Source organism: Alexandromys fortis, unplaced genomic scaffold, assembly GCF_014885135.2.
Source record: "Alexandromys fortis isolate MF-2015 unplaced genomic scaffold, M_Fortis_MF-2015_v1.1 scaffold_47, whole genome shotgun sequence".
Taxonomy (NCBI): Eukaryota; Metazoa; Chordata; class Mammalia; order Rodentia; family Cricetidae; genus Alexandromys; species Alexandromys fortis.
The window spans coordinates 11,017,807-11,042,834 of NW_026067957.1; the positions used below are offsets into that span (position 1 = coordinate 11,017,807).

The window sequence follows — 25,028 nt, forward strand, 5'->3', positions numbered from 1 at the left end:
GGGATGCTGGGGATGAGCAGAGGGATGCTGGGGTGAGGAGAGGGATGCTGGGGGCTAGTAGAGGGATGCTGGGAGTGAGCAGAGGGATGCTGGGGTGAGGAGAGGGATGCTGGGGGCTAGTAGAGGGATGCTGGGAGCGAGCAGAGGGATGCTGGGGACGAGCAGGGGGATACTGGGGGCGAGCAGAGGGATGCTGTCATATAAGGTGTGCTTCAAAGGGACAGAATCCTGATGGTTTGGGTTAAAAGTAAAAAGCAGGAAGATGAGGCCCAGCACCATTAGATATGTCAAGAAGCAACTGCAAGAATCACCTTAGTGGTGCTGGGAACGAGGGAGTTCGCACGTCCACCCAGAATTTCAAATTGTGCTCACCCCAAATCTGTAGAACTAATATCATGATCTAAGGTTAAAGCCAGAAACAAGTGTCAAACTCAAGAGTATAGCTGAAGATAGATAGACAGAATTAAAGGAAGCATGAGAGAGAACTGAGGTATGTTAGGACTTGGAACCTACAAGCTGTGACCTGCAGGCCTAATGCAAGTGGAGCAAGAAATCACGACAGCAGGGCAAGAGAGCCACTCAAAGGTATGCCATCCTATGGGTGAAAGCAGCCCCGCAATACAGCTGCGGCCTAGCGAGAAGGATGCTGCTTCAAAACATGCACTAGCCTCTCTACTCCACGCTGGGCTGTTGCTGCTGCCACTGCCTACACCAGTGGCCGGAAAGCCTAGCTGACTTATCTGGAGTCCAGGGCAGAGAGAAAAAGATTCAATGGTCATGACTGCTTAGCACTATTATGGTACTGTCTTCACGGGTGACTTCTGTTTTCATTTGGCATGTCAGGAAAGGGATATGTTTACCACTCTACAGACACTTATGCCTTACAAGTACATTAATATTTTTTCTTGTTTAACAGGGCTTTGGATATTTGGGTATATGTCCATGCTTTGATATGTTATCATGCATTATATTCCATTGTCATAGAGTTTGTCTGAAAGTCATTTTCTGTTAGTTTGTATACAACCCACAAATGACCTAAAAGACAGATGTATTAGGATGTCGCTTGAGCGTTTTTATTTCCCTTAAAAACAGTAAAAAAAAAAAAAAAAAAAAAAAAGTCATTTGAAAGAAAGTTGTGAAATCTTTGCTTTTATCAGTATTTGTAAAACTATGAAAGCATAAACATCAACAGAGAACTCACTATAGGTGTCAACAACATAAGCGGATGCAGGCCAGCCAGTCAAGCAGTCACAGATAGTTGATGTTAACTCTAAAGAAAAAAAACCTAGTAAAACGGAAAGCAATAACAGCAAATCAGCTGAGCCAGGAATAAACATGTGTGCAAACTTGGACAACTTCTTACTGATAACCTCAGAGGGCTTGTATGTATCCTTGTGTGTATACACACACGAGCAATATTTCATTCTAAATGTTGTGTGCCTTGGTACCAGGAGTCCTCTGGCATGTATTTGGACAGTATTTTCATTTGTAATGCTGACAAAAGGAGAAAGACAAGAGTGTTTACAACTACGATGAGTTTCTGCAAGCAGAAACAGAAACAGAATTTTACTTAAATTGCCAAAATAATAGCAAAAAATCAATAATTGGAACCTGGATCACTCTAATTAGACAACCACACAGCTTCAGCTCCCTAAATATTTGCCAACTCTCTCATTTGAGATATAGATCTTGCCATGTGGCAAGAATAGTACCTATATAGGAAAATGTGAAACTTTTCATATTTTCTGAGCTATCCCTTTAAAATGCGAGCTAGTGAATGATACACACTTATCTGAAACCTGTACCTTAAAACGCCTATTATCTTTTGAGTGCTAATAAAAGGCAGACTTTTAAAAATAATAATTAAACTATATGTGCTATTCACAGGCCTGAAGATGATTTTATATCATTAAACTTCTGCATAAATATGCTTCAATAAGCAATTAAACCAAAGGATCTGGTTTGCATTTTAATCCCCCCTTTTCTCTGGGAAGTCATCACAGTCATGTACCTTTGATCTTACAGTCATTTCTGGCACCAGATTCAGATATCACAAATGAATAATTATTGCTTCATAGAATGGAATTCAAAGACAATGGAGTCTAATGAAATGGGGCTTTGTTTCGCACAGAAGTGAAACGTTTTCTAAGAGTAGCAAAGAAAGAGTTCTAAGCACGGTGCAGAAATCCATTTATGATTGAACATCCTGAGATTCCTTCTTGATGGTAATCTACACATTGCACAGTTTGGAATCTGATGTTTTTCTTGGAGAAATTAATGTTGCTTGCTACTTGAATGCCCTGTTAGTACCTTTTCATCGTACTTACACGGCTTTTCCCTTGTTTCTGCTCCACAGGCTGTTCCACCTCCCAACTTTGAAATGCCGGTTTCCATCCCAGTGTCGAGCCATAACAGTTTGGTATACAGCAACCCGGTCAGCTCACTGGGAAACCCCAACCTTCTGCCACTGGCCCACCCTTCTCTGCAGAGGAATAGTATGTCTCCTGGTGTAACACATAGACCTCCAAGTGCTGGTAACACAGGTATGTCCTTCACAGGACATAATGTAACAAGTTGTTGGAAGGGCCCTCTTCTAGCCAGAGCTTTCTCACCTAGGCCATGCACTTTGGTCTCCCATTTAGATCCTTTCATCACTTAACAGCCACCTTTTACCAGACTCGCTGTGTGACACAGTCTAAGCTCTTCAGACTATCTTTCAAAATATTTCGTAACCCATACTTCATTTGTTTTTTGACTGTCATATATCTCCTCCAGTGGCTATATTTTAACCACATTCTTTCTCAAACAGTGTGTCAAATATCTAGTCTGCATACTTTTGTTCCCTCTCTCGTCTGCATAAAGTATCATCTTCTCTCTTCTGCCTACGGAAAAGTCACCTCTTATGCGAAACCATTCTCTGCCCTCCAATTGCATCTGCCCATATATGTAATTGTCTGGATCAAGTATTTTTTGAAACAACTTATCCCAGAATGAATATAAGGTAGGAAAGAACTGTGTGGTCCACTGGCACGAATTGTAAGGGGTGTGAAATAAGAACTCAGCTAAGTCAGAAATTCCATCAAGAGCACGTCACAAACTCAGGGACATTCACCACAGATGTGCCTTGGTGTTATAAAAGATCCTCAATTCACAATGTCCTAGAGACATGAAATTACTGCTCAGGAAAAAAAAAAGAGCCATTCTTAGTACGTGAATCAGGCTAAATATGTTATGATGTACTGTATTGAATATGTCCTTTTCTCCACTGGACTTGAAGCATCTTGAAAGGAAGAAAATGCCCATTTGATTTCCCAAGCTCACAGTGGGAGCTAAGTCAGTGTGTACTGATATAACTAAGCCATTCCTTCATAGTTCCAGAAGCGGCATCAAAAATAATTGTATTTCTAATCTCGTGCAACAGTGTATTGTGTACTTCTATTGTGGTTTTCAGGAAGCACTCCACAGGGTACTTTCAATAACTAAGGCACATTTAGCTGTGCTTAGGTGAGCTTATTTATGGAAGAACTTTTCTTCAAGAAGATTTCATAAATCATGAGCCAGGGAAGTGTGTACAAAAGACTTCACTGTGCCATTCTCTCTTTTAGAATATGGTTGGAATTTTATATAAATTTTAATAGCCATATAAATTCCTTTCAGATCATATTTAGATGTATTTGAATGAAGTATTTGATAACTCATATTCATTTATTATTTCAAATTTGACATGGTCGTCAAAATTATATTTGCTGTGAAATAACAATTTTCTAAAATATAGTAAACATCTTTCCTGATTCTTAAACCTGGAACCAAGTAATAACAATAAAGTACCACTAAGGAACAACTAAGAAATCTCAATAAAATGTTATTGCCACTGTTTTTCTAGATCCTGCATTTTAAAATTTTTAAAATAATCGTTATATTCATTCTTACTGAAAGTCTGCAACTGTCAGTAAGAAACATAGTCATTCATTTATTTGCTCATTTTGATGGAAGCATGCAAGTGTCACTGCCCATCTGTGGCCATAGGATGATAGTGTGCAGGAATTTATTCTCTTCCATTGTGTGAGTCCAGGAGACAGAACACAGGCCACCATGCTTGGTGAAGGAACTACCATACCTAGAACCATCTTGCCAGCCCAAGGTTTTATATTGTCTCTTAAATTAACAACAAATTAGCATGTTTTTAAACCTGTGGCAAAGAAAGCTTATTTATCATGTCATTAAGTAAAATTCAACAGAAATATTAGTCAACTTCTGAGAAAATAATATTTCTAGTCAATAAATATTACACTAATTTTATAAAATATATTTAGGAAGAAACTAGACATCAGACAGATGGATATCAAGGCAGAGAGTGGAAATAAAGTGGGGTTTTCTTTTTTTTTTACTGTAAGGTGCCTCTTTAGGGGAAAACTAGACTTGAAAATAATAATGCAGAGACTATTCACAGACAACAGTTTTCTAATATAATCATTTCTAGAGGAAAAAATCCGCGAAATGTCAGTGAGTGAATGTATTTTTAACATTTGAGCACAGCATGTCACAATAAAACAAATGTCAGCCCTCCAACATAGGTAGAACTATTTAAGATTGTCTCTCAGGAGAGGACAATGGCTGAGTACTGAAGGCACTGTGCTCAGTTCCATTGCCCCTTAGCCTTTCTCCTTTTCATCTTCCTCTTTACTCCATAGGTGGTCTGATGGGTGGAGACCTCACATCCGGTGCAGGCACCAGCGCAGGTAAGCACAGACATCAGCTCTGGAGCAAGCACGTGGCATTGGCCACAGTCTGTGGGTGGTTTTGAAGGAGGAGTGGTTGAACACTATACAAAGGAAATATAGACTAACGGCAGTCTTCGTTGGTACAGCTTTAGCCAAGGCAAAGCAGTCATCAACCTGAACTGTCGTGTTCTTTGTTAATGAAGACAATGTATTTATATCATTTCTGCAGTTAGGGAAGGCAAAGAAAAAATTAAATAACTTCATCCGGTCTGCAGACAATTGTAGATGCTGATCCAATCACCTCAGTCCCTGATACTACTCTTAGACATCAATAAACTATGTTGCCATGGAAAACCTTTAAATATATTTCACCTCTTAAAAATATCCTCAACAGTGACTAGTTGTCTCATAATCACATTTATTCAGGTTTTTAAATTAATTTATAATATTGGGATTGTGAAGATGTTGCTTTACTTTTCAATGAAGATAAATAATATAGCACAGAACTTTTAAGTGCCAACTCTAGTTTACTATCAGTGTAAAAAGTAGCCTTGGTAATTTCTACAGCTGGAACATGCTATCAATTTAAAATAGGAGGCAGGCATGAATGACACAAGGTTATATTTGAAGTGTCAAAAAAATCAAGTTTTATTGAAATATGCATGGACAGCCTAATTAAAACAGTTTGCTCAGGTCAAATATAATAGCCTGCTAATTATAAGAAAGAAGATAAGGAAAATTGGCATACAAAAACATTTTTATACATACATCAATTGGAGGTGGTGTTTCTTCTGGGTACTGAGTTTTTATTACTTCAGTGAGTGATACAGAAATACCAGAATTACATGGACAGTAGATAGAAAGGAGGGATAACTAGCTCACTACCTAAAAATTTTCAAAGGTTAGGTGGAGGCAAACTAGTAAGTAGATTCAGCAGTATTTTTTTTTAAAAAATGAATTTGTCATACATATTTTTTTCTGCAGAAAATACTTTGCAATTAGTAACATCAAAATTCAAGAACCAGAAGAAGTCCAGACAGGTGTTTCCTAGATCAAAGTCCTAGCACACACTGGTTAGAGTCAGTGGTAGGGCTGATAGGATAGTCACAAGGACCAAGTCATAACCTAAAAAAAGGAGTATAGATGTTATGACTTAGCCAGTATTTCACTACGCCACCTTGATTAATATTAAAGAAACAGTCAGCCATAGAAGTAAATATTAAGAAAAATGCATTTTTGTTTTTGTTTTGTAAATGTATGGGGGGGAATCCTTGGGTTACTAAACTTTGATGCAAATGGTCTCTTGCCACTAATTAATAGCAGTGATGCTTTAGAATCCAATGTTGACAATAAGAAGTGTTTGATTATTCAGTTCTGCTTTTATTGTTAATTGCCTGACAGCCTGCTAAATTTAATCATTCTCCAAGAATAAAGGAGATATTCAGTCTTCTAAATATAAAAGGTTGCCATATACAGAGTATAGAACCATTAAAAAAAATCTTAGGAGTTAAACCAACTTATCCTACTACCTCAGAACGTATGCCACAGGCACATGACACCTTTTATCTAGAAAGAGAAGATATTAGGCTGGCAATATGGCGCAGTGGGCAAGTGTTTATCAGGCTGGGGACTCAGCTCAGAGAGTAAATGCTTGCCATTGGTTCCTGGCAGTCTGAGCATTGAGGCTCTGTGGTCATGTTGTGTTCCTGTAGAGGATCTGAAGCAGACAGAGAGCATCATCCTAATGCTCCTGGACCAGTTAGCCCAGCATACGCAGCAAATAGCAGAAAACCCTGTTTCAAACATATGGAAGGCACAGCCCAGTTCTCCAAGGTGTTCCTTCCACATTGAGTGTGGTACTGACCCCATGCCTAAGCAACCATACGTATATACATTACACTGACACAGAGATGGAAAGAGAAGGAACAAAAGGGAAAACTATCACTGCACCTTATTACTAAATATAATTTCTATGTATGTCAGAATCACACACTATAATTTTTATAATTTCTACACTGTTGTATTAAAGTTGCTTAGCCTTATTTTTAAATAGAGAAGCAGCCCTTTCTGACCCTGGTCCCAAGGAACACCTGTTGCAAATGCCATTTAGTCTTGAGCACAGCCGTGTACTGCTTGTAAGCTCACTCATCTTAGCCTTCTTTTTCATGCCAGCTGCTATCACATGTCAAGGCTGAATATATCTGTGCTGATGTCAGAGAGTCACATAGCACCAAGGGGAAGCAAGGCCAGCCAGAAAGTCTCTGCATTCTCAATGAGGAAAACTAAAGCAAACTTACCAAAAGATATCTTCCAAATAGTTAACATTGTCACTTGAATCTCAGGGTCTCAGAATTAGATCCTTTAACGCCAAATGCAAGGTGGCACCCAAATTAAATAGTTGAAGCCTTTGTTCTTTGCTTTTCAAAATCAGGCTAGTTACACACACCAAACAAACGAACAAAAAAGGCAGCAAAAACATAGTTTCACTAAGTGAGGCAGTAACATTTATTGTAACTTACTGTGTGACTTAAAAATAGAATCAAATAGAAAAGCATTCTCTTTCTCAGTTCAGCTTGGTTTCCCAACTAGCGCGAGAACTATCATGTGGTCATCTGGTGAGCACTTAGTCCTACTGACTCTGTCTCCACGGTACTTCCTAGGGTAACCTTTCTTCCTCCATAACTATCCTAGCTCTATCTCCATGGTACTTCCTAGGCTAACCTCTCTCCCTCCACAGCTATCCTAGCAGCTTGAATCAGACTCAGGGCTTTCGCCCAGACTGTTTCCAGAGCTTCCTTGCCCATCTTTCTGTTCCACATCACATTCCCTGATAGTCTTTCTGTGGCTGCTCAGTCTTTCTCCAAGCCTCACACTAATTACATGTCATCATTTACATAAAACTCAATAATAAGTCCCAAGATCTTTCACAATTAACCACGAGCCTCTTATCTGTGGCCGATCCTACGCTCTAGGCTTTCACTCTTCCTGCCATTGCCCTCAAAAGCATCCTGTGCTCCAACTTTAGTAATAACAAACACTCGAATAGCTTACAATACGCATCTTCTACAAAATTAAAAAGGTAACTCAACCAATCTTATAGCTGTCTTTGAAAGTAAATGCTCCCATTGTGCCATCTCTACATATGGGTAAACTGAGGCATGGAGAAGCTATTTAATGAACTAAAGTAGAACCCAAGAAGTCTGTCTCCAGAGTCTGTGCTTCTAACTGTCTTGCTGTACTGTCCCTTTCAGGTTTCAGGACAGTGTCTAGTCCTCCTCTCCTCCTGCCTGTAGATTCCTAGCTCTTCTTTCTCTCCCCAGTTTTCTGTTCTGGAGCAGTCTGTCTTTGTTCAGAATCCAGTTCAGCCATTTAGAGTCCTGCACCTTCCCTCTGTGCTCCCAGGGCAGCCTGCACAGACATTAAATGTCCCTTTGCACAGTGTTTACAGTCTCTGGGCACATCTCTTCTGGACACTGCCATTTGGAGCAGACCAGACATAGTTTGTGTCTCAGCTCAGTACATAAAAGTTAGCACACAGCAGACGTTCAGTAAGTGTTTGTTCTCCGAATAAAACACCCATCTCTGAGATAGGAGGCTTTTAATAGTAATAATAAAGCTTTAATGAACTAGAAAGTGAGAATATTTAAAAACTGTAATTTTAAATACAAAAACCCTTGTTCTGCACTTTTCAAAGAAAATATATTCGTTTCAGACTGTATAGAGTGAATGCCTAGTTGATAAAAATGGTTGAATACTGTTGACTGATAAAGCAGGGTTTTACTACAATCTTTAATACAGTTTTTAAAAATCTAAACTGCTGATATATAGCAGAAAGTGAAATGAGAACTGGTATCTCACACCATCACAAATCCCTGCTTAAAACAATGAACCCCTTATCATCACTTAGATTGAAATAATTACCAAGAGGAAGGCAAGTTGTACAGAAGAAGTGATGGAATGGGCTTGGGCGCTTGCTATGGAGGATATATACAGCAAGTCATTAGAATGCATTAGTAACAGTGACAGTTCTAGCCAGTTTTCATCCACGACTCATCCCTTTCCTCTCAACAACCAAAATGAGACGTCACTGCTTTTAAAATTACATTTTGTCATGTCTCTGTACATTAAAGCTTTTAACATCTTAATCTACGTGGTTATTGATGATTGTAAGATCAAGTTCAATTTAGGTTTGTTGTAATCATTACATCTAATGGAAATAACCATTAGCACAGAAATACCTTGTGCTGCTGGATCAGGCACTATCAAAAGAATAGCTTCTGGGTTTTTTTTTTTAATACCTTTACAGAGCAGAAGGCACACTTATTTACTGATTCATGGTTAAGATTTAATCACAGTAAGGGGGAGAACTTTAGAAATCATTTTGAAAAATTAAGGAAATTTGACAATCTGCATAGCTATTTGAGTATAAGACATATTTGAGAGGAAGATTTATGCATATTGGTTAATAATTTTAATTGGCATTCATTGTAAATTACATATCATTTTATATAAAAAGAAGCTAACAGCTGTTTCTTTATTTTGATTGTCAATTGTTTACTATTTTATGCATTTGGTTGTTAAGCATTGCCACTTCTGGAATGCTTAATTTACATCAGCTAAATAGGTGGAGCCGTGTGGTTCACTCTGTACTACCAAGGATGCACACAACAGGCAAATAAGAGGACCTGCTTTCCAGGCGTGGACAGACCTCGCCGGACCTTCGATCATGACTCAGCACCTTCAACTGAGTCCTTGCGCTCCAGCTAAGATACAATTAGCATCACAATCCATTTGCAGGAAATGTTTTGTGATCACTGTGATCACATCATCACAAAACTCTACACTTTTTAAAATTCAGGTAGCAGTGAAAAGAAAAACAGAGCATACTACTGGAGAGAACCAAGTCAGAAGAGGCAAGGAGTGCACGGCTTAAACGCTTGTGCATCTCTTATTCAATAATTTAAAAAAAAATTGGTGAAGTGACTAAAGTTTCAATTTATGAAGATGACTTAGTATTTTAGCATTTTGCTTTTAAAAAGTTCAAATTGCAGCATTCCAGAAAGAAAATATTACCAGTTAATTGCTTTCAAATAAGAAATCTAATTTTAGTAGAAAAATAAAATTTGCATGTCGCTTTGTTTTGAGGGTTGAGGTGGATGTACTGCAGTCACCAGCCAGATTTTTATGTTAAAAACATTATTAAGTAAGATATGAGGACAACTATGCTAATTCTTGGGTCTGGCTATGAAAGTATAATTCTATTAGTCTAGTATTGTTCAGAAGAAAGAAAGAAAAAGGAAGAGGAAGAAAGAAACACTAATTCATTTTCAGCTTTACCTTAGAAGTTCCCAAAGCATAATAAAGACCCTGTAGCCTTGCTTTATTATTTTCTAAAAAACCAAACAACAGTGATATTTTTAACTTAAACCAAGGCTACCAGGATTTATTAAGGGGGAAAAAGATAGTCTTTTAATTGGATCTTGTAGAGCACATGGTACACTATCACCATCACAAAAAACATGGAAAATGTACAAAATCTGGCAGATTACAGACAAGGCAGAGCCCCACCCCAATTCTCTAGGGGATGACGGTAGTCTGGGGAAGGCAGCTCTAAAGTAAGACTTAAGCCGACATGCCACAAGCTAGACCCACCTTGAGCGTCTGGGCTTTGCCTTAACTCCTAAGGACTTTGATTTTGAGAGAGAAAAAAGGAAAATCTCAGGGCATAACTTCCTGGAGCAGTGATTCTCAACCTTTCTAACTCTGCAACCTTTAAATAGAGTTCTTCATGTTGTGATGACCCTCAACCATAAAATTATATTTGTTCCTACTTCATAACTGTAATTTTGCTACTGTTGTGGATTATAATGTAAATATCTGACATGAGGATGAACTTAGGCAACCCCTGTGAAAGGGTTGTTTAACGCCCAGAAGGGTTGCAGCCCACAGGATGAGAACCGCTGTCCTAAAGAGTCTTCAAGCAGGGTTGGAGCCTTTCTTTAATCACTAGTTCTGACTTCTCAAATTGTGTTTGTTTATTTGTTTGTGATGGTTTTACTGTTGCCCATGCAAGACTAGAACCTATGCACTCAAGTGTTTGCCACTGCTGGTCTTTCTGAGTAGCTGGGGCCACAGGTGTGGATGTCCCACTGCACTCGGCTTTCATGTTTTCTGAGTAGCTGGGGCTACAGGCGAGGATCTCTCACTGCACTCCGCTTTCACGCTTCTTTAGTCACTGCACAGCAATCATGTGTAGTAAAGCCATGTGAAATTTTCTATCTCATTCATATCCTATAAATTTGCTATAAGAATGGGGACTGCTAATAAAACTTGGGAGTTTTTAAGTTTTAACAGTTAATATGTCTCTCTCTCACACACACACACACACACACACACACACACATTTGTCTTAGGGCCTTTTTAGTTTCCTGCTGTGCTATTACCCCCTTCCCCTGGTTCTCTTAGACATCTGATTTTGACATCATCATAAGATTTTTAAAACTCTTTCCTCACCATAGCCTGTCTTTAGTATTTAAAAAAAATAATATTTTTTAACGATTTATTTAACTTCATTTTATGTGCATTGATGTGAAGGTGTCAGACCTTGTGGAATTGCATTTTCAGACAGTTGTGAGCTGCCATGTGGGTGCTGGGAATTGAACCCAGGTCTTCTGGAAGAGCAGTCAGTACTCTTAACCGCTGAGCCATGTCTCCAGCCCCTGTCTTTAGTTTTTGTAAATTTTACTGCAATTATTTATTTACTGTGTGCATTAGGGGTATGCCATGACACTTGTCTGAGTGTCAGAGGACAATGTGAAACCATTGAGTCTCTTCTTCCCCAATGTCAGTCCCAGAGACTGAACTTAGGAGGGCAAGCTTAGCAGCAGGCACCTTTATCCACCACACTGTCTCACCAGCCCGTCACTTAAGACTTTATTTGGAGATAGCACACGGGAAAAAATGGATGACCATGAGGAACATGAAGTGACACATAAGCAGACAGCAGTTGCTGAAGGAGGGATGGCATTCGAAGGACCCCCCCTTGAATCAACTGCTTACCTCCCATGAACCTTCCCGTTTGAGACTGTGGGGCTTCTGGCCAAGAACATGCTTTTCTACTTTTAGATAATTTTTGCCAATAACTTAAATTTTGGAATTAGACTTACATAATATATTTCCATTGAATTCCAATTCAATGAGTGTGTGATCGCATCAGTTCCTGTTTGGAAGACAAGTAGTTTTTTTTTAAATATTTATTTATTTATTATGTATACAATATTCTGTCTGTGCCAGAACAGGGCACCAAGCCTCATTTCAGATGGTTGTGAGCCACCATGTGGTTGCTGGGAATTGAACTCATGATTTTTGGAAGAGCAGGCAATGCTCTTAACCACTGAGCCATCTCTCTAGCCCCGGACAGTAGTTATTTTAAAGACTAAGGACTGGGGATACTAACATATTGAGCAGCAGTTTCAGTTTGTGTAGAGAAGTGTCCGTGAGCACTAAGATTCACAAGCTTTATTTATTACGGCACCGCTTCGATTGTTTGAACTCAGTACTGAAGTGTTTGACTGTCTTCCCCAACACCATGTCCTTCCTTTACAGTTTCTCATCCACATCATTCCAAAGAACAGATTCTAGTTTTTCTGAACTAGGAGATGGAGAACCTGGGCTAGCACAGCTATTACAGCAATAGAAGGGAATCTGTCTATACTTAATTTACATATTCAAACATGATAGTACTAATTTACATAGCAAACATGAAACAACAATTTCTTGTTAAACTAGAATTAAGTCTAGTGAAAACAATAAAGTCATAGAGCAAAGGTTTTGCCTTTGGAATTACTTGCTTTGACAAAATATGCCATTGGTACGCATTGAAAATAACAAAATAACCCAGAAAACATCTGATACACAAGCTCCTTTAGAGTTGCCATCCTTGTCTTTAAAAGGTGTGAAGTTTTGTTGTACAGGATTGGCGTAGGAATCGCATGACAAAGCCGGCACAGATCACCTAGCACAGTGGCATCACCCTAGAGAGTAAGTGCTTCTTAATGAATGGTGGTTTTTGTTAGTGTTGCACTTATTATATCTTTGATTTTCTAACCAAGAAAAAAGTGTGGCTTGATTCTGCTCCGGTCCTATTAACTAGCTGCGCTCCACAGCGCTAGCGCCATGGTAGTCCTCGTAGACATAGGATCTGGGCTGCCCTGCAGGTTGTGAGGGAGGCAAGTGTGTTCATAAATCTGAGGCAGCCTGTGAGCACAGCAAGCGCCGGCCTCATGTGAGCACAGCAGCGCCGCGCCACGCATCTCACTTTGAACATTATGAACTTCGTATGTGTTCAAAGCCGTTGTGTAAATGTTAAAACCACAAGTCATTATTCCTTCTCTTCTGTCACGTTCTCCCTAATTTATACTGTCTCAATATTTTTGTTTAGAAAAATGACTGAAAGAATGAGCGATTGTGTCAATAATGAAGACACCCCCTCATTTTTATCAAAGAGACAGCCCCAAAAATCTCAAGAAGTGAACAATTAAGTGAGTCATAAATCTATCATTCACGGTTAAATGGAGGGTTTTTTTTTTTTTTAAGATAGTAAGGTTTGATGCCATTTTTATGGTGCCATTAAAAGCTATCCTTTAAGTAAGTCAGTACCCAAAGCATGCAGACATTTTAAGAGCCTATGTGTGTGGAAAAATCAGATTGTCAGATTGTCCTCCTCTTCCTTCCTTGTGAATGAGGACTTTTTCAGAGCTGGGGGAGAGCATAAGGCATGCTAAATTTCAAACATCTGGTCTTTGTAGCGATGTAGTGGAGGCCTGTGTTTGGATGTGTATCAAAGCTCTCACATTTGCTGCCCGGGTGATTGCAGAAGCCCTCCTTAGCTTCAGTTTCCTCATTCATGAAACATTGGGTGACAAAGCATGGCTCCCGTGATGATGAGGACAAAGGAGAGAGCAAAGTCTGCTTCAACATGGACGCCCTTGCCTTGGGGAAGCTGCTTCCTCTGCTTCTGCTTCACGGTGGAGTGAACTGCACACGCTCTCTGAAAGCCAGTAACAGCTTGACTCATAAGCCATACCTTTACAGGTGTGTAGCCCACAGTCCCGTGCTAGGGACAAGGCTCAGTCAATAATGTTTGTCACCCACTCATGAGTAGCTGTGGAAGAACCCCAGAACCTATGTAAAGGTCAGGCTTGGTGGTGCATGCCTGTAAACCCAGTGTTTGTTTGGGAGACAGAGACGGGAGGATCCCTGGACATTCCTGGCGACCTACAGGTTCAAATAGAAACAAGGACAGAAACCGGAAGGCAACCGCTGCCCTCTCCACACACATACACACCAGAAAACAAGTAACAGTTGGCGAACATCAAAATCAAGCTGACTAGATGTGAAACCATTGAGACTTTGCCTATCTGTGGATGCAATGAAGCAGAGACAAGTCTGTTAGGAATATCCGCTGCCCACAAGGGGGTACATCCCAGACTAGTCTCCTAACATTACAGAGGGAACAAAGCCTCACTGGGGTTTCCTCACAGTCTAGGGTTATGCGTGATTATACATCCACTGAGATGCCCTGGATTCTGAGGATAGGAATCTGTAATCTGGAGTCTCCAGTAGGACAAGAACCAGAGACCTGATTTAATCCATCTACAGTAGGCATGCTGAAAATGTCATCATTTCCAGACTTCTGACCAAAATGTCACATGGTTGCCTCTTCTCTTAGAGCCATCCATTTAAAAAAAAATTGATTTACAACAGCTGAGAAGCACATTTTTTTTTTCAAATTCTTAACTGTGTTTCAGGCATGTGATGCAGAGTTATATAAGACTGCAATCTAGGAAATCAGAACATATCTAGAAAGGTATATGCACGTTTGAGACACAAAATAATACCTTTGCTTAAAGAGCTAACTTGCGGTCTTAAAACTCTTTAAAGTCAAATGTAAAATTAGTTGATGAGGGTGACAGTGTTTACATAAATATGGCAGCTCCTATTTAACAAGGCAATGTATGGAAAGTATTTTCAAAATGGTTCTAATAAAAGAAAAAATTAAGGAGCTATGGGCATAGCTCAGTGGAAAAGCATGTGCTTAGCATCTGGAAGGTCTTGGGTTCAATCATCAGCATAAAAAAAAATTAAAATTACAAGAAGTCTAAGTGGGAAAAACACTTAGCTGAAGTAAAAGCAACGAATCAATACAAGAAACGTTTAGCTGGGTCTTCATCTTAATGTTTTCCTGTGGCAATGTGCCCCAAACTGTCCCAGATCAGATGACAATAACAAATCCCCACACAAAGCAATTCTCATACACCTCTAAGTTAGAAATTGTTTTCCAAACAACTAATAGATACCATGAAATACTAGAAACTCTTCTGTTGTGTTAAAAAAAAAAGGCTCTCATAGAAGCTTGTCTTTTTAATTGGTGGTAAACAAGTAAATAACTTTACTCTTGATTTAAATTTTACAAAATCATATCTTAAAGTATGTCTAATCGCTTACCCTAAATAGTGCACCACAGTGGCTGCTCCAGCTCCTAGTGCATCTAAACCCATCATATCTTTGTCATCAGAAACACTGTCCAGTAGACGAGTAATATGCTCAACACACCACCATTCTGTACCTTCTTATATAAACTGTCATCCAAACTAGTCTTAATATACCTAATTTTGCTTTGCCTTATTTTGAATTTGCCTAATTTTAGTTTACTTAATTTTAATTAATTTAATTTTGCTTAATTTAGTTTGAGGTGCTAATGATTGGACCCAGGGCTTCTCCCATCCCAGGCGAGAGCTCTATAACTAGGCCACACTGCCCAGCGTCATTCTTGCTATTTGTGATGCCCCGTAATGTGATCTTCAGATTTCCACATCACCTTTAGCTCGAGAGAAGCTGGGAGTCGCCTGTCTTTACTCTCACAGTTTTCTGCCTTCACACTCTTTGATTTGGGGATGCGACAGCGTGTGAAGGCCTTTCGAATCTAGAACACAGTTTTCAGAGAGGAATGCAGCATACGCTTAGGACCTGGACACGCTGCTTGAGTTCACATTATGTCTCTACAAGTGATGGCTCTTTTGATGTGAAGCAAGTTACTAGGCCTCCCTATTACTTTCCAGCTATCATGCAACATAATGAGATGCTTTTAGTATCTCACAGGGTTATTCTTGTGAGGACTAAAGGTCTTTTCTGTCCATGTTCAATATCACCTACCTGACACTGCTGTGGAGGCTGGGGGGAGGGGGGCGGAGGCAGAGATAATGTGCGTGCTTGGTGTCCCCTGATTGGCAGATAATGCTGCAAGGTATGTGCTGTTGTTTTATGCTGAGAAGGCAACAGCTCTTCCCAGTGAAGGAACTTTGATAAATGCACCATTAGAACCCAAGTTGACCTGCTTTGGCCTCCTTTATGCGCACCTCCTGACTGCCAGAAGAATCTCTACTGTGTCATCTAGACCTCATTTAGAATGTTCTGTGTGGTGAACGCACCTTTACTAACTTCCATTGTAGCAGCCCAAGTATTTGTTTCCTGACAAACCAGGTTAACAGTGCTAACCACTCAAGAGCTTCCCTTTGTGTTAGCTAATCCTACTTTTCCAAATACTGAACGCTACATATTATAAAACAGCCAGTATTTTACCTTCATGGAACACTTTCATTCTCAAATAGGCAGGGTTCATTAAACCTCACTGTTTTATACTCCCTGTCTCTTAAAAGTCTTTCTTAACCTTCAGAAAAAAACCTTAGTGGGCACTGCCCACCATTTTTTTTTTAATTAAATTTCATTTAAGTACATTTTTGAGAGTTACATTAACAGACCCCCTGACAATAAACATTTGTCAGTATGAGAGTCCTGGAGTTTTGTCTCACTGGGGGATATGTGATCCTATTTGATCCTCTCAAGAGTAGTACATTGCTATGTGCTGTAAAATGATTGACAGGTAAGAGAAGCTAAAAAGTGGGTTCCGTTAACTCCTATAAACAAATTTAATAGATGGGCAGCTACATGGTTTCTGGGCTGATACAATTTATTTTATTGGTATACTTGGCCTTCAAAATATAATGTTGATCCAAATATAAGAGCTTTGTAGGTAGTATAAAGAGGAGAGACTCTTGGTGTTATTTAAAGTTATCCCTTCCGTTTTCGGTCATCACCTCGTGTTCCCCAGCAACTCGTCTCTTAGTGCCATTTCTGACTAATTCCTAGTCCTCTGGCTTACTCTGTTTTTGTAATGTGTGAAGCACGGTACGAGCGAGCAGTCACGGAGTGCCACTGCCCCTAATTGCAGTGACAATTTAGAGAAGAGTCAGTTCAGTATGGACAGAAGTCATCTGAAAGGCGTCATGAAAGAGTGACCACTGTAGCTGATTCTTAAAAGACAAATTAGAATTAAAGAGAAGAATGAACACCGCCAGTTACTGAACTAACAGAACAAGGACTCAGGCATATTCAGAGCATGTGAGCCTTCTGTGGCCATTGGGATTAGGTTAGACGGTGGGGGGTCAACTCTACACAGTCCTGGGAGACCGGCAGGGCATGGACCCAACTGTGTTAAACAGTATATGGGAAAAAAGAATAGGACAGAAAGGGCAGCTCCGAATGATGCCCCCAGGTGTGCTGGCCAACATCACACATTTACACAGAAGTTTGCATACAGCCCAAACCTTTCTGCAGCTCAATTTAGGACATGGAGAGGAATTCTTCAGCTAGAGAGTAAAAGAATACGTGGAGGATTTTGAAGACTAAGTCAAATGGGAATTGAAGCCTGTATAAGAATGATGGCAATAAACAAATGCATACAGGCATTTTTTTTGATAAAATTGGTAACGATTTGGTTTCTTGTATAAAATAGAAATAGAGGGACCAAAAGGTCAAAGTTGACAATTTGGAAGATAAGACTGTCTTGCAATAATTAGCCCCAGATCCTATAATGGATTTCAGCCTTGTGCTTAATGTTATGTGCTTTTATTTATAAATGAAAGATTAAAGAAAAAAAAACAAATGAGAGACTCGTAATACCTAAATGTCCAAATAAAAGAAAGTTGTGGAGCTGTGGACTCCGAGAATGCATGCTCAGTTGGGCTCTGTGCGCACGGCCAAGTGCCTGCCTCGTAACTGTCCAGCTAGGAGTGTGCCCTCTGAATTTACAACTTCCTAAAATAGGAGCGAGTAAAAAGAAAGGAAGTAGAAAACGCAGAACAATGTTTTTAAGTTAACTGTGGGGAAAACTTAACACCGTATTTCAAATCTTGATTTATTTATATACTTGCAGCAATGGAGGGAGATCTGTTATTCTTAACTTAAGTTACATCATGAAAACTTAAATTGTTTTATAAGAAACAATATTTTCATCAAATGAAACTATAAAAACTTCACTGGACTCTAAAGTTGGTCTGTACCTCATTTTCCTCTAATCTATAATCAGGAAATCCATTTGCCATACTTTATAATTTTTGTCCTTTTAAGTGGTCAGAAGAATGTGACATCTGCATACAGTCACGTCTACATTGATAATCGTTTGAGAGGAGTATAATTTTAAAACATAGCATCAAGAAAGTTGAATCTGTATATTAGAAGGTTGTTGAGAGGTGGTGTTTCCCACCTCCTGGGCCCCTGAATTTAAATGTGACCATGCTCTCTGGGGAATTTCTCTTAAGGTAGGACAACAGCTTCCACACAGGCTAAAGCATTCTGAGTGAGGAGGAGGCTGTGGTTTCCCAGCCAACTTAAATGCAGGCTCTTCCTAGCCATAAACCACACACATGTATTCATCATTGATTTCCAAATGATAGGTTTCAGTATCACTGGTCTAGGGTCCACAGTCTCACATTCCTGAATCTATATTATGCCAAAAGAATAACAATTTGGTGGCTGGAAACAGAAATGGTTATTATACGGCTCCAAAATGCTAGCTGGCACAATATGCTAAAAATAGCAGAAATTCACTCATAAAAAAATAGAATTTATTTGTTCATAAAAATAACTTTATGCCCTAAAAATATAAATGTAAAAAATGTCATCATAGCCGAAAATATTTTGCATTCCATGTGTAAACACCTTAAAGAATATGTAACTAATCTTCTAAAGTGGTGTAATTTCCAAATAACAGGAGATATTTCAAGAGAGAAACATAGAGCACTTTTCAATTCAGTGTTTGACTTCTGAGGTGTTTACTGAGTGAAGACCCATGGATGTGTGTTCCCTTCTTCCCTCCCCACCACTGCCTCAAGTTGCTGTTTTAAAATGTGGGCAGAAAGACGTAGGGTTTTTTGGAATGTCTCTGAGTTCACCATAGGAAATGTTTCTAAAGAGACTTTTTGGGGCCTCTGTGAAGCCGCTCCATTTTCTCACACAGCCCCGTGTTTGTTGTAGCTCAGGACAGCACACTTCGGGAGGCGGTTTTACTTCCTTTTAGCAGAATTACTCCTCCATGCAAACCAGCATCGCCTTCTACCCAGGCAGGGTTTTAGTTTCTTCTCATCTGTTCAGGCTTCGTTGCACTGCTTAACTGACAGTTCTTCTTCTTCTTTTGAAATTACTAGGCTAATTTTCCATTTGCTTGTTTATTTAAAGCAGATCTCACTCAGGGTTAGCATGTACGTGGCACATGTAACTCAGTGTCTCTGTCTCAACTTCAGTGAATGGGAAGGCATGCTGAAATGTCTTGGTTTTCACATTTTCTTTTCATCCAGGAGATTGTACAGTTCAGTCTAAGGCCCTATAAAGAATCATGATCCAGGAGACTGTACAGTTCAGTCTAAAGCCCTATGCAGAATAATCCAGCAGACTCTACAGTTCAGTCTAAGGCCTTAAGCAGAATAATGATCCAGGAGACTGTACAGTTCAGTCTAAGACCCTATAGAGAATAATCCAGGAGACTGTACAGTTCCATCTAAGGCCCTATACAGAATAATGATCCAGGAGACACATTAAATACAAAATTTCTCCGAGTATCCTCACTTACGCATCTTTTTTCTTAGGAATATAATTTGTTAATTTTTCTCCTAGTGAGAAAAGGTAAATGTATTATTTCATATAAGAAATTTTACTACCAAATGCTGTCCGAATTAACCATAACAGATAATTGGGTTTTGACATTTTTAGCCATCTATAATTTAGCAACTTTTCTTGATGTTTTATTATGGAAGATTAATCTATATTCAAATTCAGTGCAAATTACTTAAGGAACTACTTGGTAGTTGACAAATGTACTGGGGGTGTTTCATTTGTTTTATTTTAGTTTTGCCTCAAGTAATTTGTTAATTTTTATCCATAATCCAATTGCAATATTTAATCTTGAAGTTTTCATATATTCAGCCTTTTCATTTATTCATGAAACAAAACAGGTAAATGAATTGGATATCAAGAACAAATGTGTTTTGGATCATATGCTCCAACTAGATTTTTATCCAAAAAGTATTGCCAGGGGGATAATTTGAGAAGAAAGGAGCCAATATGGGGTGGAAGAGACAGTGAATAAATATATCAAGGTATATTGTATACATGTTTGAGCATGTCAAATGAAACCATTACTTTGTACAATTAATATTCACTTAGTAAAAGTTCTCGTAAGAGTCTTCTTGAAATAGTCCTGTCTTTCCCTTTGCATCGCCTTGTCTCTCCCTGAATCCATTGCAGTCGTGTCAAGAAAGATCCACACACCAGGGCTTTCCCATGTCCAGGCTTTCCAGTGCCTGGACTCTGACCACTCAGGGGCCAGTTCTATCTCTGTCCTCAAACTTGGGTGGTCTCCATTTCTACCACATTAACAGAGTTTGAGACTACCACAGACCAACTTCCAGATCCTCCACGGAACACTCCCTTTTCATTGGTTCCTTTGTAAGCAGATTCCTCTGAGTTTTCCTAAGGATGGTAAAACCCTTTCTCAGCCCTCCCCCTACCCAGTCACCCAAAGACACAGACTTAACTACTTCTTCTCTTTTGTTGAAAAGCATATTAGTCTCTGAATCTACATTAGGCAAAAAAAAAAAGTTGACTAAAGTATAATCTATATTATTCTCCAGGCATCTTGCCCTAGGTAGTCTTGTTTGTACACAAGTGTGGATTGCTTTACTAGAAAGGAATTTCAGAGCCTTCAAAGGTTGTAGCCTTGTCTTTGCATTCTCACAGAGTAGCACTTGGTCTCCTCCTTCAAAAGGTAATAGATACTTGTCTTTTGTGAAGATGACAATAACCGAAGATTAACTGCCTCCTGAAAGCCACCCCAGAAAACGACTGGTTTTCTAGGGAGTATTATTGAATCCGGCAGTGGGCTTCTCCTTTTCTCCATCAAGAAAGCTGCAGATAGCTGTTTGAGTCAGCTCTTACTTCACTTCAGGCTGCCTTTCCACCCATGTCCTTAGCTGTTTCTATCAGGGGTAGTGTGTTTTAACTGAGGGAAAAAGAAGCTTTGAAATGCCCACTTTGTTAGTAGGAAGCGAAATATCAGGTCCTAAATGAACCCAATGTCTTCACAATGAGTGTCTTTTCCTGTGTCTGGATGACTCAGCACTCAGGCATCATAGCTTCGGTGCCTGAGGACTGTCACTTTTGAAGATTTTCCTGAGCAGGAAACAGTGTGAGGCTTCAGGCTGTGTGCTGAACTTGGGGAGAAGGGTAAACCAGATGCAAGAAAGGCTATGGAGAGCTTTCCCTTAGAGCTGAGGGAGAGTGAACAGCAAGATGTGTATGCAGCTTCCCCTCCTCCCGCCTGCCCTAGAAATTACAGCTTGCAGCCTTGTCCCTTCTTCATCGAAGGATACACAGCCACACAGAAGAAAACCCAAACCAACCAAAAGAGTGAGTCACTCCGGCCCCGCCTCCGCCAAACTCGTCAATTAAAGTGCAGGACCAATTCTGTGCTTTTCTTAGATCCTGAACTGGCTGTCTGACTTTCTTCCGGGGGTGGGGGGTGGGAACTTAATAGAAAAAAAAGCATATGATATGCAGATTTCTGATCAAGCTAACAAAGATTCGTTCTCTTCTCACAGAAAAAGTTTTTAATATTCTTTCAGAGCTATATGAAACAATTAACTGGGTTGCTGCCTTTCACGCAGAGGTTAAGTCAGTCAGCCTTTGAGCTCTTGTGTGTTAGTAGAGATGTCTCACAGTTAAACTTTCCCTTTTATTCTCATACAGGCTGTGCTCAATTCTAGATTTCTCCCTGAGTTCTGTCACTGCTTTGTATTAACAGGGAACGGATATGGCAACCCCCGAAACTCACCAGGTCTGCTGGTCTCACCTGGTAACTTGAACAAGAACATTCAAGCCAAATCTCCTCCCCCTATGAATCTAGGGATGAACAACCGTAAACCAGATCTCCGAGTTCTTATTCCACCAGGCAGCAAGAACACGATGCCATCAGTGGTAATGCTCAACTCTGTCTTTAATACGTGTTGATGATAGCTTATCCGGATGTGTTTTTCTATTTTAGTATTTTTCTACATATGAATTTATGTCATCCCAGAAAATTAACTCTGTTGACTATTTTTTTATTCCTATCGATGGGACTGTACTAAGTGATTTTGCATTTTCATGTTCTATATTAAAAGAATCATAATAAACTCTTTTTCAGGATTATTTTTCTGGAATAAGAAAAAACATTCTTCCTAAGGCTCTCCATTTATAGTTAGAAAAACATTTCTCCCACCGATCAAATCATATCCCATAGGATGAGTAATTACGAAGTGCTTCATAAAAGGATCTTCACATTGTTGAGCTATTTATATTCTCAGAATGCTGACAGGGAAAAATACTTTCCCTGATTCCTAAATGAAATTTTTTATATTAATTGGAAATCCCTTTCTTATATATCACTTCTCTAATATCTAATAGGCCATATGCTTTGCATGCCTCAGTTCATCTTTGACTATACGTTCTTTATGAAAATTACTAACTCTCAAAAGCAAGCTGTATTAAACCACAAACATTTGAGAGTCAACATTACATTTTATATCAAAAAGGTTGTGACATAATTTTAAGGGAAAATATAGAATTATAAAATATAGACTTAAACATACATAAAATTCTCATGTTGTATCATTTTCTTGTTCATACGATTCAAGCCTAAGATGTAAAGAATATTGTGCTATCAAGCTCAAAAACAAAGATGATAGAAGGAGAGAGAGGTTTAATAAAGTGTTCTCCAAATCAGCAGCACTTACCAGTGAGAAATTTATAGCAAAGATTTAGTAGGCAGATTTAAATTATTCTACAAATATTTCTTTCTTTCTGTTCTTTAGAATTCTCTGCTCTGTGGCATGCTTAGGAGTAAAATAGTCCTGTGAACCAATTGGTTTATTATTATATTCATTTTGAGTATCTAGGCAAAATCAAATAATATGCGACATTCCCTTTAGAAAAGACTGGGTCTAATAAATAAAACCTCCCACGGTGATGCAGTCGGTGTGGGCCAGGCATGGCAAACAGTGACTCTCAGTAAATTTATTCCACATCCCTTAAAACTGATGCATTCCCATGGATTCTGCAAGTGGCAGGCCGTGTCTCTCTCTGGCTGTCAGGTGTGACACCCTCTTCCCCTAGCAAGTAGGATTTAAGATACGATCCTTATTGTTTTTTATCAAAATATGGTGGTGAAATAATGACCATGGAGACACCGACGTGTGCTGAAACCCAGCTATAAAGACATACTGCCTTGGCATTCGGAACCAGCACCTCGCTAGGGAAACAAAGGATGCCTTTGTTAAGGGTTGCCTTTGGAATCTGCTGTGTAAAACTGCTTAAATTGTTGTGTCTATCAGGGGGTGCTTCTCCTTTTGCTGAAAAGATTTTCACAGTGATAAATATTTACAGACACTAATTAATAAACTCCTTCCCCATGCTCTCAGTCTGAGGATGTGGACCTGCTGTTGGTAAGTGGTAAGAATGTTTCTCTTGGAGGGCATGCTCAGGAAGAAAGAAAAGCTACTTTAGTGTAAGGTGCTAGCTGTGATCAAATAGAAAGACTTTAAAACTGACCTTGCTGAATGAGGATAATGATTAGCTTAATCATCTTGAGTTTTTAGGGTCACTGACAGGTGGAAAAGAACACCTGATTTTTGTGGGTCTTTTTCCATGTCCCCACCTTTTAACTAGAGGCCATATTTTCAGTATTTTAAGACTGAACTTTCTCTAAAATCCAAACACAAAAAATATTTCTTTAGGTATTAAAGTGTAAAATGCTTATTTTTCAAGATTTAAAATACCATTATTCTAAGCAAATGCATCTTTTACCTCCTTGTTCTAAGGAGTTAATTACAGGCATTAGCTACTTTGCCATCTATGCAAGGAAGTTTAGAAGCTGAAGAAAGTGGTCAGAGCACCACCTGCTGGTCAGAATATAGCATGAACCCGTATCTGTCAGCTCAGCTGTATATAGAACTAACTAATCATAAAACCCATCATGGTTGATTTTAATTTTTTAATTTGCATTTGAATAAAAACTGAAACAATAGCACTACAGTATACATATTTCATCAGTTCTCAACATAGTCTGTTTTTACCCATAAGAAAGCTATGGTACTTGTTACTAGTTCAGTTGCCTAGGAGATACTGATGTAATGGGTTACTATGGCAACAGCTGGTCTCTTGAAGGATTGTAAATGATAGGGTTGGCAGAGTTCATAGAGACACATGTTAAATGATTAATTTCGTGAGCATTGTACCAACTTATTTCTTTATGTGAAAAACTAATACTGAGACCTAATATTTTTAACTTTTTAAAATTTGCCATCAATAATGTCCTTTTATTTACTTTAAAAGAATCAAAGGATAAATAACTCCCAGTCGGCTCAGTCATTGGCTACCCCAGTGGTTTCCGTAGCAACACCTACTTTACCAGGACAAGGAATGGGAGGATATCCATCAGCCATTTCAACAACATATGGTACTGGTGAGTAGCTTTGCTATGTGCAAATATTACAGTAAACACTTCTTTAAAAAGCAGATTTTAAAAGTTGTTTTCTCTACCCTGTAGGGAGCTTATGTGGTGCCCGTGTCCAGAGTGCACTGCACCATTATGTAGGCTCTGCTAAGGCAAAGTGATTGTCTAGACGTACTCTTTCTTTAAGTCTCTGGAAGTTTTATTCGCCCTAAGTGAATTCAAATGTCAAGGAAACTGAGCTGCTATTTCTTTAGTGTAATAGAAAGCTCACTTTATGGAGATTTTTAAATGAAAAAAATTTCTAAACCATAAAACATGTGCATACTTTATACTTTAAACAAAGTGAGTATAATAAGCTATAATTGCAGGATCTATTCCTTTTAATCTTTTGTGAAATCTTTACTGGGGTGAATAATATTTTTCTT

General features: G+C 39.0%; 1 protein-coding gene across 11 annotated transcripts in view; it reads left to right on the forward strand.

Moving 5' to 3' along the window:
• Positions 1-25,028, forward strand: part of Mef2c (myocyte enhancer factor 2C) — a 147,729-nt gene that overhangs the window by 111,503 nt on the left and 11,198 nt on the right. For all 11 annotated transcript variants that reach the window (XM_050152406.1, XM_050152409.1, XM_050152413.1 and 8 more), the window contains 4 exons: positions 2,357-2,543; positions 4,692-4,739; positions 21,916-22,088; positions 24,483-24,612. In XM_050152406.1, coding sequence (XP_050008363.1) covers positions 2,357-2,543; positions 4,692-4,739; positions 21,916-22,088; positions 24,483-24,612 — 538 coding nt within the window. The remainder of the gene's footprint in view (positions 1-2,356; positions 2,544-4,691; positions 4,740-21,915; positions 22,089-24,482; positions 24,613-25,028) is intronic.